A 16,518-nucleotide genomic window follows, 5' to 3' on the forward strand; every position below is an offset into this window, starting at 1 on the left:
ATGGTAGTTGACTTTTGGCACTAAGCTTCACGGTTTTTTCTTTGTTTTTTTTGGCCATTTTAAATAAAAGGAAAATGTACGCTCACCACGCTGCACTTTGGTCCACTTCTTTCGACGGCCGTGACAATATCGTCACTGATATATTTAGTAAGAGAGAAATCTGTAAAATTATTAGAGGCCGGGACTCAATCTGATCATGTTTTGTCAGCTATGTACCTTTTTAAAGGCAATGATTCCGCGTACGCGGAGACCGCATTTCCAGTAAACATGTCGACTGAATCAGAAATGATCCTTTAACATGTCAAGGCTGCTATAAGGTGTATCCACAGCTGATGGTATTGAATCCTGGCACAAAGAGTAGGCTGAACACACATTATACTGAGTTACATTTCATATGAACAAATCAGTCCATTTAAATGGAATTCATTAGGTCCTAATCTATGGATTTCACATGACTGGGAATACAGATATTCAACTGTTCATCACAGACACCTAAATAAAGGTAGGGGTGTGATCAGAAAACCAGTCAGTATCTGGTGTGATCAGAAACCAGTCAGTATCTGGTTCTGGTATCTGGTATCACAGATAACCTTTCAAAAATAAAAATTGCCTCACAGTGAGGATCCTATCACATTATTTTTGTGCAAAATTTGATAAAATGCAATTGTGTTCATTGTATGTAGCTTATGCCTGCCCCATACCATAACCCCACCGCCACCATGGGGCACTCTGTTCACAACGATGACATCAGCAAACTGGAACACGCTGTCGTACATGTCGATCCAGAGCATTCCAAACATGCTCAATGGGTAACACGTCTGGTGAGCATGCAGGCCATGGAAGAACTGGGAGATTTTCAGCTTCCAGGAATTGTGTACAGATTCTTGCGACATGGGGCCGTGCATTATCATGCTGAAACATGAGGTGATGGAGGATGAATGGCACGACAATGGGCCTCAGGATCTCGTCACGGTATCTCTTTGTATTCAAATTGCCATCGATAAAATGCAATTGTGTTGTTGTTCGTAGTTTATGCCTGCCCATACCACAACTCCACCACCACGGGCACTCTGTTCACAACATTGGCATCAGCAAACCGCTCGCCCACACGACGCCATACACGTGGTCTGCGGGTTGTGAGGCCGGATGGACGCTCTGCCAAATTCTCTAAAACAATGTTGGAGGTGGCTTATGGTAGAAAAATTAGCATTAAATTCTCTGGCAAACATTCCTGCAGTCAGCATGCCAATTGCACACTCCATCAAAACTTATGGCATTGTGTTGTGTGACAAAACCGCACATTTTAGAGTGGCCTTTTATTGTCCCCAGCACAAGGTGCACCTCTGTAATGATCATACAGTTTAATCAACTTCTTGATATGCCACCTGTCAGGTGGATGGATTATCTTGGCAAAGGAGAAATGGTCACTAAAGGGAATGTAAAACACATTTTTGCACAAACATTTTGAGAAATAAATATTTTTGTGTGTTTGAAAAATGTTGGGGATATTTCATTTCAGCTCCATGGAAAAAACACTTTACGTGTTGCCTTTATATTCTGTTCAGTGTAGTTGAGCCATGGGAGAATGTTTGTTGTTACATGTTGAGGGGGTCATCGTTTCCCTACGTAAGACAATAGACTTATGAAAGCAGGGTCCATGTACTGACACATGACCCCAGTCCCAGTGTTTGTGTGTGTGTGTAAGTGTGTTTGTGTGTGTGTGTATTTGTGTGTTTGTGTGTGTGTGTGTGTGTGTAGTGTGTTTGTGTGTGTGTGTGCATTTGTGTGTTTGTGTGTGTGTGTGTGTGTGTGTGTATGTGTGTGTGTGTGTGTGTGTGTGTGTGTGTATGTGCGTGTGTGTGTGTGTGTCCTCCTGCTGAGCCTCTGAACCAGTCCCTTTCCTTCCTCTGATTCAATAGGTATTATTTAGGAAATGTCTGAGTTTAATATTATTTAGGTTAGAGTGTGTGTGTGTGTGTGTGTCTCCTCCTGCTGGTCTCCTGAACCTACTTCCTTCCTCTGATACAGAAGGTATTATTTTGTGTTTGATCTGAGTGGTCTTGTATGTTATCATGTACGTCCCCTCCTCCCCAGGTGAATTCGCTCACACACACAGTAGCACAACACATACGTTGGGTCATTTAACAGACACTCTTATCTAGAGCCACTTAGTGAGTATAGAATTCAACCATAGAATTTAGTCTCCCCTTATAATAGGATTCAGAAAGCATTATTTCAGACTGTCTAGGTTTAATCTGTAAAGGCTAGAGTCTATAGTGTTGATATGGCAGGGTCTCCTAAACAGAAGATAGCCTTCCTTGATAAAGACCAAGTCCATATTTTGTGTTTGAACAGCTCAAATAAGGAAAAAGAAACGACAGGTGTGATGGTGCTTTGCTGGTGACGCCATCACTGATTTATGTAGAATTCAAGGCACACTTAACCAGCACGACTACCACAGCAGCGACACGCCATCCAATCAGAATTGGGCTTATTGTAAAGGCTGTAACGATTTTCTTCTTCCTCTGACGAGGAGTATGAAATATCGGAACATTGTATCGGAACAATGTACCGGAACAATGTATCGGACCAATGTATCGGAACAATGTATTCCTCTGTAAAGGCTACAATGTATCGGTAACAATGATATTATTTGGTAAACAATGTATCGGAACAATGTATCGAACAATGCTCAAATAATCGGAAAAATGTATCGAACAATGTGATGGTGCAATTTCTGGAACAATGTTTATCGGAACAATGTATCGGAACAATGTATCGAACAATGTATCAGAACAATGTATCGAACAATGTATCGGCAATGTATCGAACAATGTATCGGTATCAGAACAATGTATCAGAACAATGTATCAGAACAATGTATCGGAACAATGTATCGGAACAATGTATCGAACAATGTATCGGAACAATGTATCGGACCAATGTATCGAACAATGTATCGGAACAATGTATCAGAACAATGTATCGGAACAATGTATCGGAACAATGTATCGGAACAATGTATCGGAACAATGTATCGGAACAATGTGTATCGGAACAATGTATCGGAACAATGTATCGGAACAATGTATCGGAACAATGTATCGGAACAATGTATCGGAACAATGTATCGAACAATGTATCGAACAATGTATCGAACAATGTATCGAACAATGTATCGGAACAATGTATCGAACAATGTATCGGAACAATGTATCGGAACAATGTATCGAACAATGTATCAGAACAATGTATCAGAACAATGTATCGAACAATGTATCAGAACAATGTATCGGAACAATGTATCGGAACAATGTATCGGACCAATGTATCGGAACAATGTATCGGAACAATGTATCGGAACAATGTATCGGAACAATGTATCGGAACAATGTATCAGAACAATGTATCGGAACAATGTATCGGAACAATGTATCGAACAATGTATCGGAACAATGTATCGGAACAATGTATCGGAACAATGTATCGGAACAATGTATCGGAACAATGTATCGAACAATGTATCGGAACAATGTATCGAACAATGTATCGGAACAATGTATCGGAACAATGTATCGGAACAATGTATCAGAACAATGTATCGGAACAATGTATCGGAACAATGTATCGGAACAATGTATCGGAACAATGTATCGGAACAATGTATCGGAACAATGTATCGAACAATGTATCGAACAATGTATCGAACAATGTATCGGAACAATGTATCGGAACAATGTATCGAACAATGTATCGAACAATGTATCGAACAATGTATCGGAACAATGTATCGAACAATGTATCGGAACAATGTATCGAACAATGTATCGAACAATGTATCGGAACAATGTATCGGAACAATGTATCGGAACAATGTATCGGAACAATGTATCGGAACAATGTATCGAACAATGTATCGAACAATGTATCGAACAATGTATCGAACAATGTATCAGAACAATGTATCAGAACAATGTATCGGAACAATGTATCGGAACAATGTATCGGAACAATGTATCGAACAATGTATCGGAACAATGTATCGGAACAATGTATCGGAACAATGTATCGGAACAATGTATCGGAACAATGTATCGGAACAATGTATCGGAACAATGTATCGAACAATGTATCAGAACAATGTATCAGAACAATGTATCGGAACAATGTATCGGAACAATGTATCGAACAATGTATCGGAACAATGTATCGGAACAATGTATCGAACAATGTATCGAACAATGTATCGAACAATGTATCGAACAATGTATCGGAACAATGTATCGGAACAATGTATCAGAACAATGTATCAGAACAATGTATCGAACAATGTATCGGAACAATGTATCGGAACAATGTATCGGAACAATGTATCGAACAATGTATCGAACAATGTATCGGAACAATGTATCAGAACAATGTATCGAACAATGTATCGGAACAATGTATCGGAACAATGTATCAGAACAATGTATCGGAACAATGTATCAGAACAATGTATCAGAACAATGTATCAGAACAATGTATCAGAACAATGTATCGGACCAATGTATCGGAACAATGTATCGGAACAATGTATCGGAACAATGTATCAGAACAATGTATCAGAACAATGTATCGGACCAATGTATCGGAACAATGTATCGGACCAATGTATCGGACCAATGCGTTGGTAAGTGTCCAGAATATAACTGAACACAGAAAACAAAAGAACAAGAGAAATACATGAAAACCGAAACAGTTCTGTCTGGTGAAACACAGACACAGAAAACAACTACCCACAAATCATAGTGGGAAAACAGGCTGCCTAAGTATGGTTCTCAATCAGAGACAACGATCGACAGCTGCCTCTGATTGGGAACCATACCAGGCCTAAACACAGAAATACAAAACATAGAACAAACACATAGAATGCCCACCCCAACTCACGCCCTGACCAAACTAAAACAGAGACATAAAAAAAGGAACTAAGGTCAGGACGTGACAACGACCATAAAGGCTACTGTGATCTCTTTTTAGCCTACTGTATCGTTGAACTCTGATACATAGAAATAGAATGCATAGACACTACACATGGTTTATTCCACATGTTGTTACAGCCTGAATGCCCATTGGCTTATTCCACATGTTGTTACAGCCTGAATGCCCCTTGACTTATTCCACATGTTGTTGTGTTACAGCCTGAATGCCCCTTGACTTATTCCACATGTTGTTACAGCCTGAATGCCCCTTGACTTATTCCACATGTTGTTACAGCCTGAATGCCCCTTGACTTATTCCACATGTTGTTGTGTTACAGCCTGAATGCCCCTTGACTTATTCCACATGTTGTTACAGCCTGAATGCCCCTTGACTTATTCCACATGTTGTTACAGCCTGAATGCCCCTTGACTTATTCCACATGTTGTTACAGCCTGAATGCCCCTTGACTTATTCCACATGTTGTTACAGCCTGAATGCCCCTTGACTTATTCCACATGTTGTTACAGCCTGAATGCCCCTTGACTTATTCCACATGTTGTTGTGTTACAGCCTGAATGCCCCTTGACTTATTCCACATGTTGTTACAGCCTGAATGCCCCTTGACTTATTCCACATGTTGTTACAGCCTGAATGCCCCTTGACTTATTCCACATGTTGTTACAGCCTGAATGCCCCTTGACTTATTCCACATGTTGTTACAGCCTGAATGCCCATTGGCTTATTCCACATGTTGTTACAGCCTGAATGCCCCTTGACTTATTCCACATGTTGTTACAGCCTGAATGCCCCTTGACTTATTCCACATGTTGTTACAGCCTGAATGCCCCTTGACTTATTCCACATGTTGTTACAGCCTGAATGCCCCTTGACTTATTCCACATGTTGTTACAGCCTGAATGCCCCTTGGCTTATTCCACATGTTGTTGTGTTACAGCCTGAATGCCCCTTGGCTTATTCCACATGTTGTTGTGTTACAGCCTGAATGCCCCTTGACTTATTCCACATGTTGTTACAGCCTGAATGCCCCTTGGCTTATTCCACATGTTGTTGTGTTACAGCCTGAATGCCCCTTGGCTTATTCCACATGTTGTTGTGTTACAGCCTGAATGCCCCTTGACTTATTCCACATGTTGTTACAGCCAAATTGCCCCTTGGCCTATTCCACATGTTGTTGTGTTACAGCCTGAATGCCCCTTGACTTATTCCACATGTTGTTACAGCCTGAATGCCCCTTGGCTTATTCCACATGTTGTTACAGCCTGAATTCAAAATGGATTAAATTGATTTGTTTTCTTACCAATCTACACACAATACCCCATTATGACAAATGTTTGCAAATGTATTGAAAATTACATACAGAAATGTCACATTTACATAAGTATTCACACACAGTATTCATCACTTTTTAATTATGGGGTATTGCGTGTAGGCCAGAAACAAAACAATCTCAATTGAATCCATTTTAAATTCAGGTTGTAACACAACAAATTGTGGAACATTTCAAGGGGTGTGAATACTCCCTGTTTCTGTCATATATGCCCATATTAAACATATAAGTAATATACAATCTTAGTAATATTGTTATATTACTTGCGGAGTTGTTATATTACTTGTTAGAATTGTGAGATTACTTGTTAGATATTTTTAGATTACTTGCGGGATTGTTAGATTACTGGTTAGACATTACTTGTTAGAATTGTTAGATTACTTGTTAGAATTGTTAGATTACTTGTTAGAATTGTTAGAATTCTTAGATTACTTGTTAGAATTGTTAGATTACTTGTTAGAATTGTTAGATTACTTGTTAGAATTGTTAGAATTCTTAGATTACTTGTTAGAATTGTTAGATTACTTGTTAGAATTGTTAGATTACTTGTTAGAATTGTTAGAATTGTTAGATTACTTGTTAGAATTGTTAGATTACTTAGATATTGCTGCACTGTCGGAACTAGAAGCACAAGCATTTCGATACACTCGCAATAACATCTGCTAACCATGTGCATGTGACCATTAAATTTGATTTGATTTGACCAGTGGTGTCGAGGCCATATGCAACCAAAATCGATTTTATTTCTCAATGATTGACAGCAAACAAAAAGGACAAAAACTTAATGACAAAGGTGCGTAAAGACGGAGGAATTCAGAAATTTACATCATTGGTTTTTAGCACTGCCCACAGAGTTCCTAAACTACGGTGCGCCACATGGTTCAATGTGCCATTAAATCAGCACAATCTACTTTTTCGTTGTTTCAAATTCCTTCCATCTTGGAGCTACATTTTGGATCGTGTATTCTGCGTTAATGCCTATACAAAGAGTAATGGAGAGCAGTGTACAATACAACGCTTATGGTAAGTACATGTGGGGGCCGCCATCTTTATGCACCTTCGACTATTGATTTGACATTCATTTATTATTTATTAAAGCCTGCCAGCACCATCTTGCTGATGGCCTCTAGGACAGGACGTCTACAACGAAGACTGACATCTAATAAAGTCCGTAGACTGTACAGTTTTAATTACGGTATCAATGTGCTCAATTTAATTAAAAGGTATTTTCTACCTTAATTTAACTAGGCAATTCAGTAAAGAACAAATTCTTATTTACAACGATGGCCTACCGAGGAACAGTGGGGTTAACTGCCTTGTTCAGGGGAACAGTGTGTTAACTGCCTTGTTCAGGGGAACAGTGGGTTAACTGCCTTGTTCAGGGGAACAGTGGGTTAACTGCCTTGTTCAGGGGAACAGTGGGTTAACCGCCTTGTTCAGGGGAACAGTGGGTTAACTGCCTTGTTCAGGGGAACAGTGGGTTAACTGCCTTGTTCAGGGGAACAGTGGGTTAACTGCCTTGTTCAGGGGAACAGTGGGTTAACTGCCTTGTTATGGCTGCAACAGTGGGCTAACTGACAACTACCAGTGAAAATAGTGGGTTAACTGCCTTGTCAAACCACAGAAATCTCATTAATTACAATTTCTAAAACATATTTAAAACATACATGTGTCTTATATCATTTTAAATCTATTTTTACCTGTTAATCCCACCAAAGTTGATTTCAAATTTTGGCTTTTCTGGCCCAAGCACTAAAATGATTATGTTAGGTCTCCACCAAACCACAATAATAACAGCCATTTCCAGCAAAATATAGCCTTCACAAATTATTTTAAATAAAGATAAAATGAATTACTAACCAAAAATTATCTTCATCAACTGACACTTTTATTTTTCATTTACACAATACATTGCATGTTTTATTTGATAAAGTTCATATTTATATTTCACTACAGGGTTGTTTAGTATGAAATCAGAGGGTTTCAGCAGGTAGCTAAAATCAAGGTTAGGGTTCAGGTAAAATCAGGGTTAGGGTTAAATAAGAAACAGGGATTAATTAGCTAAAATCATGGTTGTTCCTAAAATACAGGGTTAGGGTTAGCTATAAAGATGGGATGCAGCTTTAGTCAAATTGACAGGGTTAAAAGCTAAAATTTTTTGTTATTTTAGCTAAAACCCTAAATTTTAGTTTACCTAAAATAACCCTGTATTTATCTAACACTAACCAGGGTTAGGTTTAGCTAACCCTAACCCTGTTAGGGTTAGCTAAAATACAGGGTTATTTTAGCTAAGATAACCGGGTTATTTTTAGCTAACCCTAACCCTTATTTTAGCTAAATACAGGGTTATTTTTAGCTAAAATGCTAAAATCTGTATTTAGGGTTTTAGCTAACCCTAACCCTGTATTTAGCTAACACTAACCCTGTATCTTAGCTAAAACTAACCCTGTATCTTAGCTAACACTAACCCTGTATTTTAGCTAACCCAACCCTGGTCTAGCTAAATACAACCCTTATCTTAGCTAAAATAACCCTGGGTTATTTTAGCTAAAATAACCCTTATTTTAGCTTAACCCTAAATTTATTTTAGCTAAAATACAAAAAAATCTACTTTTGATGTCAATTTGACTAACCCTGCATCCCATCTTGACATGACCCTAACCCTGTATTTTAGCTAACAAGATGATTTTCGACTAACCCAACCCTGATATCTGCTAACTGTTTGTATTTTAGCTAACCCTAACCTGTATTTTAGCTGACCTACCTAGATGTTTAATTCCGTGCTGAAATCTGTCTGATTTGCATACTAGTAACATGATCGATAGTGAAATGTAGATATTGATCCACTTACCTGATCCTCCTCAATATTTCAGTGTGAATGAAAAATAAAACCTCACAGTTGGTGTAAATATTTTTGGTACATATTCACCATCACATGTATTTAAAATAATATTGTGAAATAAATGTTCAAATTGTAAATTTTGCTGGAAAATGGCTGTAGCCTAGTGGTTTGGTGGAGACCTAACAAATCATTTGCCAGATCAAATGCCCGAAAAGACCAGGTAAAATCTGTTTGGTTCTAACCTGAACAAAAATAGATTTAAAATGATATAACAAATGTAGTTAAAATACTGTTTTAGAACATTGCAGTTAACCCACTGTTCCCCTGAACAAGGCAGTTTGCCCACTGTTCCCACTGGTAGTTGTCAGTTAACCCACTGTTCCCTTGAACAAGGCAGGTTAAAAACCTCTTGGCGCACCGATCCCATTAGCAGGATCATTTTCCATCAACATCCGCTGAACTGCAGAGTGCCAAATTCAAATGAAATTGCTAAAAATATTACATTTTCATGAAATCACAAGTGCAATATAGCAAAACACAGTTTAGGTTGTTGTTAATCCACCTGGCATGTCAGATTTCAGAAAAAGCTTTACAGCGAAAGCAAACCAAGTGTTTATGTGAGGACATCTCTCTCAGCAGACAAAACATTACAAACAGCTAGTAGCAAAGTAGATTGGTCACAAAAGTCAGAAAAGCAATAAAATGAATCGCTTACCTTTGATGATCTTCGGATGTTTGCACTCACGAGACTCCCAGTTACACAATAAATGTTATTTTTGTTGGATAAAGAATATTTTTATATACATTTTTATATCCAAAAACCACCATTTGGTTGGCGCGTTTTGTTTAGTAATCCACAGGCTCGTGCAGGTCACGACGGGCAGACGAAAATTCCAAATAGTATCCGTAAAGTTCGTAGAAACATGTTAAACGTTTTTTTATAATCAATCCTCAGGTTGTTTTTACAATAAATAATCCATAATATTTCAACCAGACGGGAGCTTTTTCAATTGGCAAGAGAGAGAAAATATCTGCTCCAAGCTGTTGGCACATGCAAAACTCTGGGGACACCCAGCCATCCACTGACGTGATCGATCTCGCTCATTTTTCAGAATAAAAGGCTGAAACTATGTCTAAAGACTGTTCACACCATGTGGAAGCCATAGGAAAGGAATCTGGTTGATATCCCTTTAAATGGAGGGAAGGCATGCAATGGAACAGGGATGTTTCAAAATAAGAGGCACTTCCTGGTTGGATTTTCCTCAGGTTTTTGCCTGCAATATCAGTTCTGTTATACTCACAGACAATATTTTGACAGTTTTGGAAACTTTAGAGTGTTTTCTATCATAATCTGCCAGTTATATGCATATTCTAGCTTCTGGGCCTGAGAAATAGGCAGTTTTATTTGGGTATGTTTTTCATCCAAACATCAAAATACTGCCCCCTACACTCAACTTGTTAACGTGTAATTTACCTCAGATTGTGTCTGGCTAAGAACCTAATAACGAAAAATATCTTCAGGAGTGAAGATATAGGATATAGGCCCATTAAAAGGCTTCATATGCTTTTGAATGGCACTTCTGGGTTTTGGCGGGAAATTCTGGGTGTTACCGGAAAATATTAAACCTTAATATTCAGGTCCTGATTGGTCAACAAGCTTATTTGACGTGTGAAATAGTGTTATTTTATGCATAAATTAGTGTTATTTCAAATGTATCTTTTTGACACGCAAATACCAAACAAGGCTCAATAGAAGACAGTTCAAAACAATTTTTCAAAGTCGGAGCGTGTTTTTTTTCCTCCTTCAGAGTTCCCAGTCATCTTGAACGTGGAAATAAAGGGAAACCAATAGAATTTATTCATGTAAAAAAATATATATATATATCTTTTTTTTAAACACACATTTGGAGTTAGGTTTTCATCCGACTGTAATTGAAGTGATTTGGTATAAATGTAACAGAGTAAAACGTCACTTCCTTCAGAAATTACCTGATTAAGATTCAGCCCACAGAGAGTTACTAGAAAAGTAGCCTACTAGTTAGTCCCAAAAAAATTCAGAAAGGCAAAATCAGACAGATTTGAGCCGACTCTGGCATATAAGCGGCTGTAACCACTGGGCCACACAAGTACCGAACCTATTGTGAATTTATTCTGATTATTGTTTGCCTTGAACCTATAATAAAACAATTGATTTAAAAAAAAAAGATTTTTCTTTAACAAACATACATCTACCCCTTTTAGATATTGTCTATTTATCAGTGTACATAGGTTACTTCAACTGAAACACATTGAAACAACTGAAACACCTGCTGTCTGTTATGACAAACACCGCTGCCCCCTGGTGGCTGATTCTAAATATTAAAAAAATAAATGTAAATCCTTCTGCGGGATTATGTTCTTCCTGCGACGAAATGGGTCGTATTAAGAGCCGACACGTATAAGACTGATTATATCTCAACAACAGCGTCTAGTCTACTTACTTCAGATCTATGAGAATGTCTTTGGTGGTGGTCTTCCTCTTGATACACAGACAGCCGCTCCTCTGCGTCACCTTATAGTGGACGTTATGGAAACTAACGGTTGAACCTTGAGGGGACTTGGCGGTACCGGTAGACTCAAGAGACCCGTTAGTCCCTCGGTCCTCCATCACCAGGATGTGGCTTTTGTACTTCTCCGACATTCTGAAGGTCCTGTCAGAAATGAGACAGCGAGGTAGCCTGTTGGAATAATTATAGGGACATGTCCTGTCAGAAATGAGACAGCGAGGTAGCCTGTGGGAATAATTATAGGGACATGTCCTGTCAGAAATGAGACAGCATGTTGGAATAATTATAGGGACATGTCTGTCAGAAATGAGACAGAAAGGTAGCCTGTGGGAATAATTATAGGGACATGCCAGTCAGAAATGAGACAGTGAGGTAGCGTGTGGGAATAAATACGACGGGTGTATTTGGCTGGTTTCTTTCTGCAACAGTAAAGTGATATCATGTAAACATTGCCTATTGCTCTCTACCGTTCCCGTCTTTAAGTTAAACAACTGTAACATCTATTCACATTCATTAACTATCATTAACAAACACAACAAAACAGTCAGTCGCCAAATAATTTGTCTATCAAATATCACATTTGTGTCACTTACCCTGCGACTGGAAACAGAGAGTTCAACGCTGAACTACCGAGTCGACCAATGTAATCCTAATTCTCCTTGCAGTGGACTGTGATGTGGATTGTTTCAAATGTCAACTTTTAATGTCACGTGCACAAGTACAGCGAAGTGCCTTTTCTTGCAAGCTCTAAAGCTGTGTTGTGTAACCAAGTTTGAGAGCTATATAAAGGAATGTGTTGGTATGTCTTCAGCAGATTTATAGTTTTTACAGCCCCGCCGAACTGTGAGAGAGTTTACAAGGTAAAGCACCAAAGTAATACATGCAGAGCAGAACTAGGAAGATTCACGCTAATTATCAAAATGCAGAAAATACCTGTTAAATTCTACAACCACAACAAGGGAAGCGATTCTCAAACCTTACGTAAAAAAATCCTTCACCTACAGAGAGAGGAACCTGGAGAAGAGTCCCCTAAGCAAGCTGGTCCTGGGGCTCTGTTCACAAACACAAACAGACCCCACAGAGCCCCAGGACAGAAACACAATTAGACCCAACCAAATCATTAAGACCCAACCCAACCAAATCATGAGAAAACAAAAAGATAGTTACTTGACACATTGGAATGAATCAACCAAAGAACTAGAGCAAACTAGAATGCTATTTGGCCTTAAACAGAGAGTACACAGTGGCAGAATACCTGACAGTGTGACATCACAGTAGCAAGATGTGTGACCTGTTGCCACAAGAAAAGGTCAACCAGTGAAGAACAAACACCATTGTAAATACAACCCATATTTATGGTTATTTATTTTCCCTTTCAACTATTTGCACATCCTTACAACACTGTACATTGGCAATAATATACTATTTGAAATATATATTATTTTAACACTTTTGTGAGTGTGATATTTACTGTTCATTTCTGATTGTTTATTTCCCTCTGATTTATTGTCTATGTCACTTGCTTTGGCAATTTCAAACATGTTTCCCATGCCAATAAAGCCCTTTGAATTGAAATTAATTGAGTCTGATAAGAAAAAAACGGCTTTGTAACGGGAGGGCAGCGGCTTGATCAGTGGCCGGATAATGGTTACGTCCCAAATGGCGTTCTATTCCTTAAGGGCTTTACTTTCGACCAGGAACCGATGTAGGCAATAGGGTGGCACTTGGAACGCCAGCATGACTGTCTGTTTATGACCGGAGTGGAACACGCACCCACGTCTGGCTGGCAGTAAAATGTGATTGAATAATCGTATTTGTAGCGGGGGTTTCGTAACAAGACGTAAAGGCAGTTTCTCCACTACACGCGGAGAAGACCTAACGCCCTGGCCCAGAGCTACCGTAACTCTAGAAATAAAGGCTTTTATCAATGCGTTAAAATAAGATTTTCTAGAATTCGAGGGTAACGAATTAACTAGCAACACAGTGATATTACAACTTGTTTTAGGAACATTATAACATTCATAGGTGATTTTGTCCAGATTTTGTCCATGTAACTTGTGAGGGAAAGTTGTTGATTCACAGTTATAACCTTATCATGTGACCTGGTTACGTTGGCTCTCCAGAAACACACATGCAGCACACACTCACACAGTGACACCTGTTTATGGCTGGAGTTCATGACCTCTCACATAAAATCCCATTGTGTGTGTGGCCGTGCAGCACCAGGTCCTCTTATGTCAAATGTTGTACATGTGTTATCTGGCAGATAGTCTGTATCAAGAGAGAGAGTTTGTTCAATGTACTAAGGGCGTGGACAGGCTCATCCTTTTGTTAACTATCTGAGTGTTAATTATCTATGTGAGTGTTAACTATCCATCTGAGTGTTAACTGTGTATCTGAGTGTTAATTATCTATCTGAGTGTTAATTATCTATCTGAGTGTTAACTATCTATCTGAGTGTTAACTATCTATCTGAGTGTTAACTATCTGAGTGTTAACTATCTGAGTGTTAACTATCTGAGTGTTAACTATCTATCTGAGTTTTAACTATCTATCTGAGTGTTAACTATCTGAGTGTTAACTATCTATCTGAGTGTTAACTATCTATCTGAGTGTTAACTATCTGAGTGTTAATTATCTATGTGAGTGTTAACTATCTATCTGAGTGTTAACTATCTGAGTGTTAACTATCTATCTGAGTGTTAACCATCTATCTGAGTGTTAACTATCTGAGTGTTAACTATCTGAGTGTTAACTATCTATCTGAGTGTTAACTATCCATCTGAGTGTTAACTATCTCTCTGAGTGTTATCTATCTGAGTGTTAACTATCTGAGTGTTAACTATCTATCTGAGTGTTAACTATCTGAGTGTTAACTATCTGAGTGTTAACTATCTATCTGAGTTTTAACTATCTATCTGAGTGTTAACTATCTGAGTGTTAACTATCTATCTGAGTGTTAACTATCTATCTGTTAGCCCAGTGTTATGTACAATACAAGTTATCTGTTAACCTGTAATATACATAATATTGGTCTACCTGTTAACTTGTAATATACATAATATTGGTCTATCTGTTAAAATGCGTAATATTTATATATATGCAGATGATCCTGTTATGAATGCTGTTGGCCCAACTGTAGACCAGGTGTTGTTAGAGCTGAAATCTGACTTTGTTACCTTACAAAAAGCCCCAGGTTGGTTTAAAACTGGTACATAATTTGGGCAAGACTACATTTATGTTGTTCTCTAAATTCTCGCAATAAATGTTTCAGACTACATTAGTTAATTTAAGGGTTCTCCCATCAATTGGGTTCCTACGTTTAAATATCTGGGCGTTTGGATTGTCAAGGATTTAATGTTTAAATAAGGTACTGATGAGCTCGTTAAAAAGATAAGATTTAAAATGGGCTTCTTTTTTAAATTCAAAATAGATCTTGCTCCTCCCTGAACAGCGAGAAGCAGAATGTACAGTTAACTTTCCTGGCAGTTCTTGACTGGTCACACCATATACCAGAACTCAGCTGCCACTACTCTTAAACCTTTGGATGCTGTTTACCACAGCACACTTCACTTTATCACAGGTTTAATACTCATCACTATATCCTGTATCTAAAGGTTGGCTGGTCCTCAGGTTTAATACTCATCCCTACATCCTGTATCTAAAGGTTGGCTGGTCCTCAGGTTTAATACTCATCACTACATCGAGTATCTAAAGGTTGGCTGGTCCTCAGGTTTAATACTCATCCCTCATCCTGTATCTAAAGGTTGGCTGGTCCTCAGGTTTAATACATTCTGTATCTAAAGGTTGGCTGGTCCTCAGGTTTAATACTCATCACTACATCCTGTATCTAAAGGTTGGCTGGTCCCCAGGTTTAATACTCATCACTACATCCTGTATCTAAAGGTTGGCTGGTCCTCAGGTTTAATACTCATCCCTACATCCTGTATCTAAAGGTTGGCTGGTCCTCAGGTTTAATACATTCTGTATCTAAAGGTTGGCTGGTCCTCAGGTTTAATACTCATCACTACATCCTGTATCTAAAGGTTGGCTGGTCCCCAGGTTTAATACTCATCACTACATCCTGTATCTAAAGGTTGGCTGGTCCTCAGGTTTAATACTCATCCCTACATCCTGTATCTAAAGGTTGGCTGGTCCTCAGGTTTAATACAAAGGTTGGCTGGTCCTCAGGTTTAATACTCATCCCTACATCCTGTATCTAAAGGTTGGCTGGTCCTCAGGTTTAATACTCATCACTATATCCTGTATCTAAAGGTTGGCTGGTCCTCAGGTTTAATACTCATCACTACATCCTGTATCTAAAGGTTGGCTGGTCCTCACTACATCCTGTATCTAAAGGTTGGCTGGTCCTCAGGTTTAATACTCATCACTACATCCTGTATCTAAAGGTTGGCTGGTCCTCAGGTTTAATACTCATCCCTACATCCTGTATCTAAAGGTTGGCTGGTCCTCAGGTTTAATACTCATCACTACATCCTGTACCAAAAGGTTGGCTGGTCCTCAGGTTTAATACTCATCACTACATCCTGTATCTAAAGGTTGGCTGGTCCTCAGGTTTAATACTCATCACTATATCCTGTATCTAAAGGTTGGCTGGTCCTCAGGTTTAATACTCATCCCTACATCCTGTATCTAAAGGTTGGCTGGTCCTCAGGTTTAATACTCATCACTACATCGAGTATCTAAAGGTTGGCTGGTCCTCAGGTTTAATACTCATCCCTACATCCTGTATCTAAAGGTTGGCTGGTCCTCAGTTTTAATACTCATCACTATATCCTGTATCTAAAGGTTGGCTGGTC

At 38.7% G+C, this 16,518-nt stretch overlaps 1 protein-coding gene across 3 annotated transcripts in view; it reads right to left on the reverse strand.

Annotated features, from left to right (window-relative positions):
* Positions 1-12,393, reverse strand: part of LOC112237032 (broad substrate specificity ATP-binding cassette transporter ABCG2-like) — a 39,073-nt gene extending 26,680 nt beyond the window's left edge. Inside the window, exons 1-2 of one of the 3 annotated variants that reach the window (XM_042328028.1) lie at positions 12,292-12,393; positions 11,633-11,842 (exon numbers count right to left, since the gene is read on the reverse strand). In XM_042328028.1, coding sequence (XP_042183962.1) covers positions 11,633-11,832 — 200 coding nt within the window. In that variant the 5' untranslated portion in view covers positions 11,833-11,842; positions 12,292-12,393. Of the gene's footprint in view, positions 1-11,632; positions 11,870-12,291 lie in introns of all 3 variants that reach the window. The other 2 variants (XM_042328027.1, XM_042328029.1) reach the window with 2 other exon arrangements.
* Positions 12,394-16,518: the final 4,125 nt, after the last annotated feature.

The sequence above is a fragment of the Oncorhynchus tshawytscha genome, linkage group LG10 (genome assembly GCF_018296145.1).
Source record: "Oncorhynchus tshawytscha isolate Ot180627B linkage group LG10, Otsh_v2.0, whole genome shotgun sequence".
Taxonomy (NCBI): Eukaryota; Metazoa; Chordata; class Actinopteri; order Salmoniformes; family Salmonidae; genus Oncorhynchus; species Oncorhynchus tshawytscha.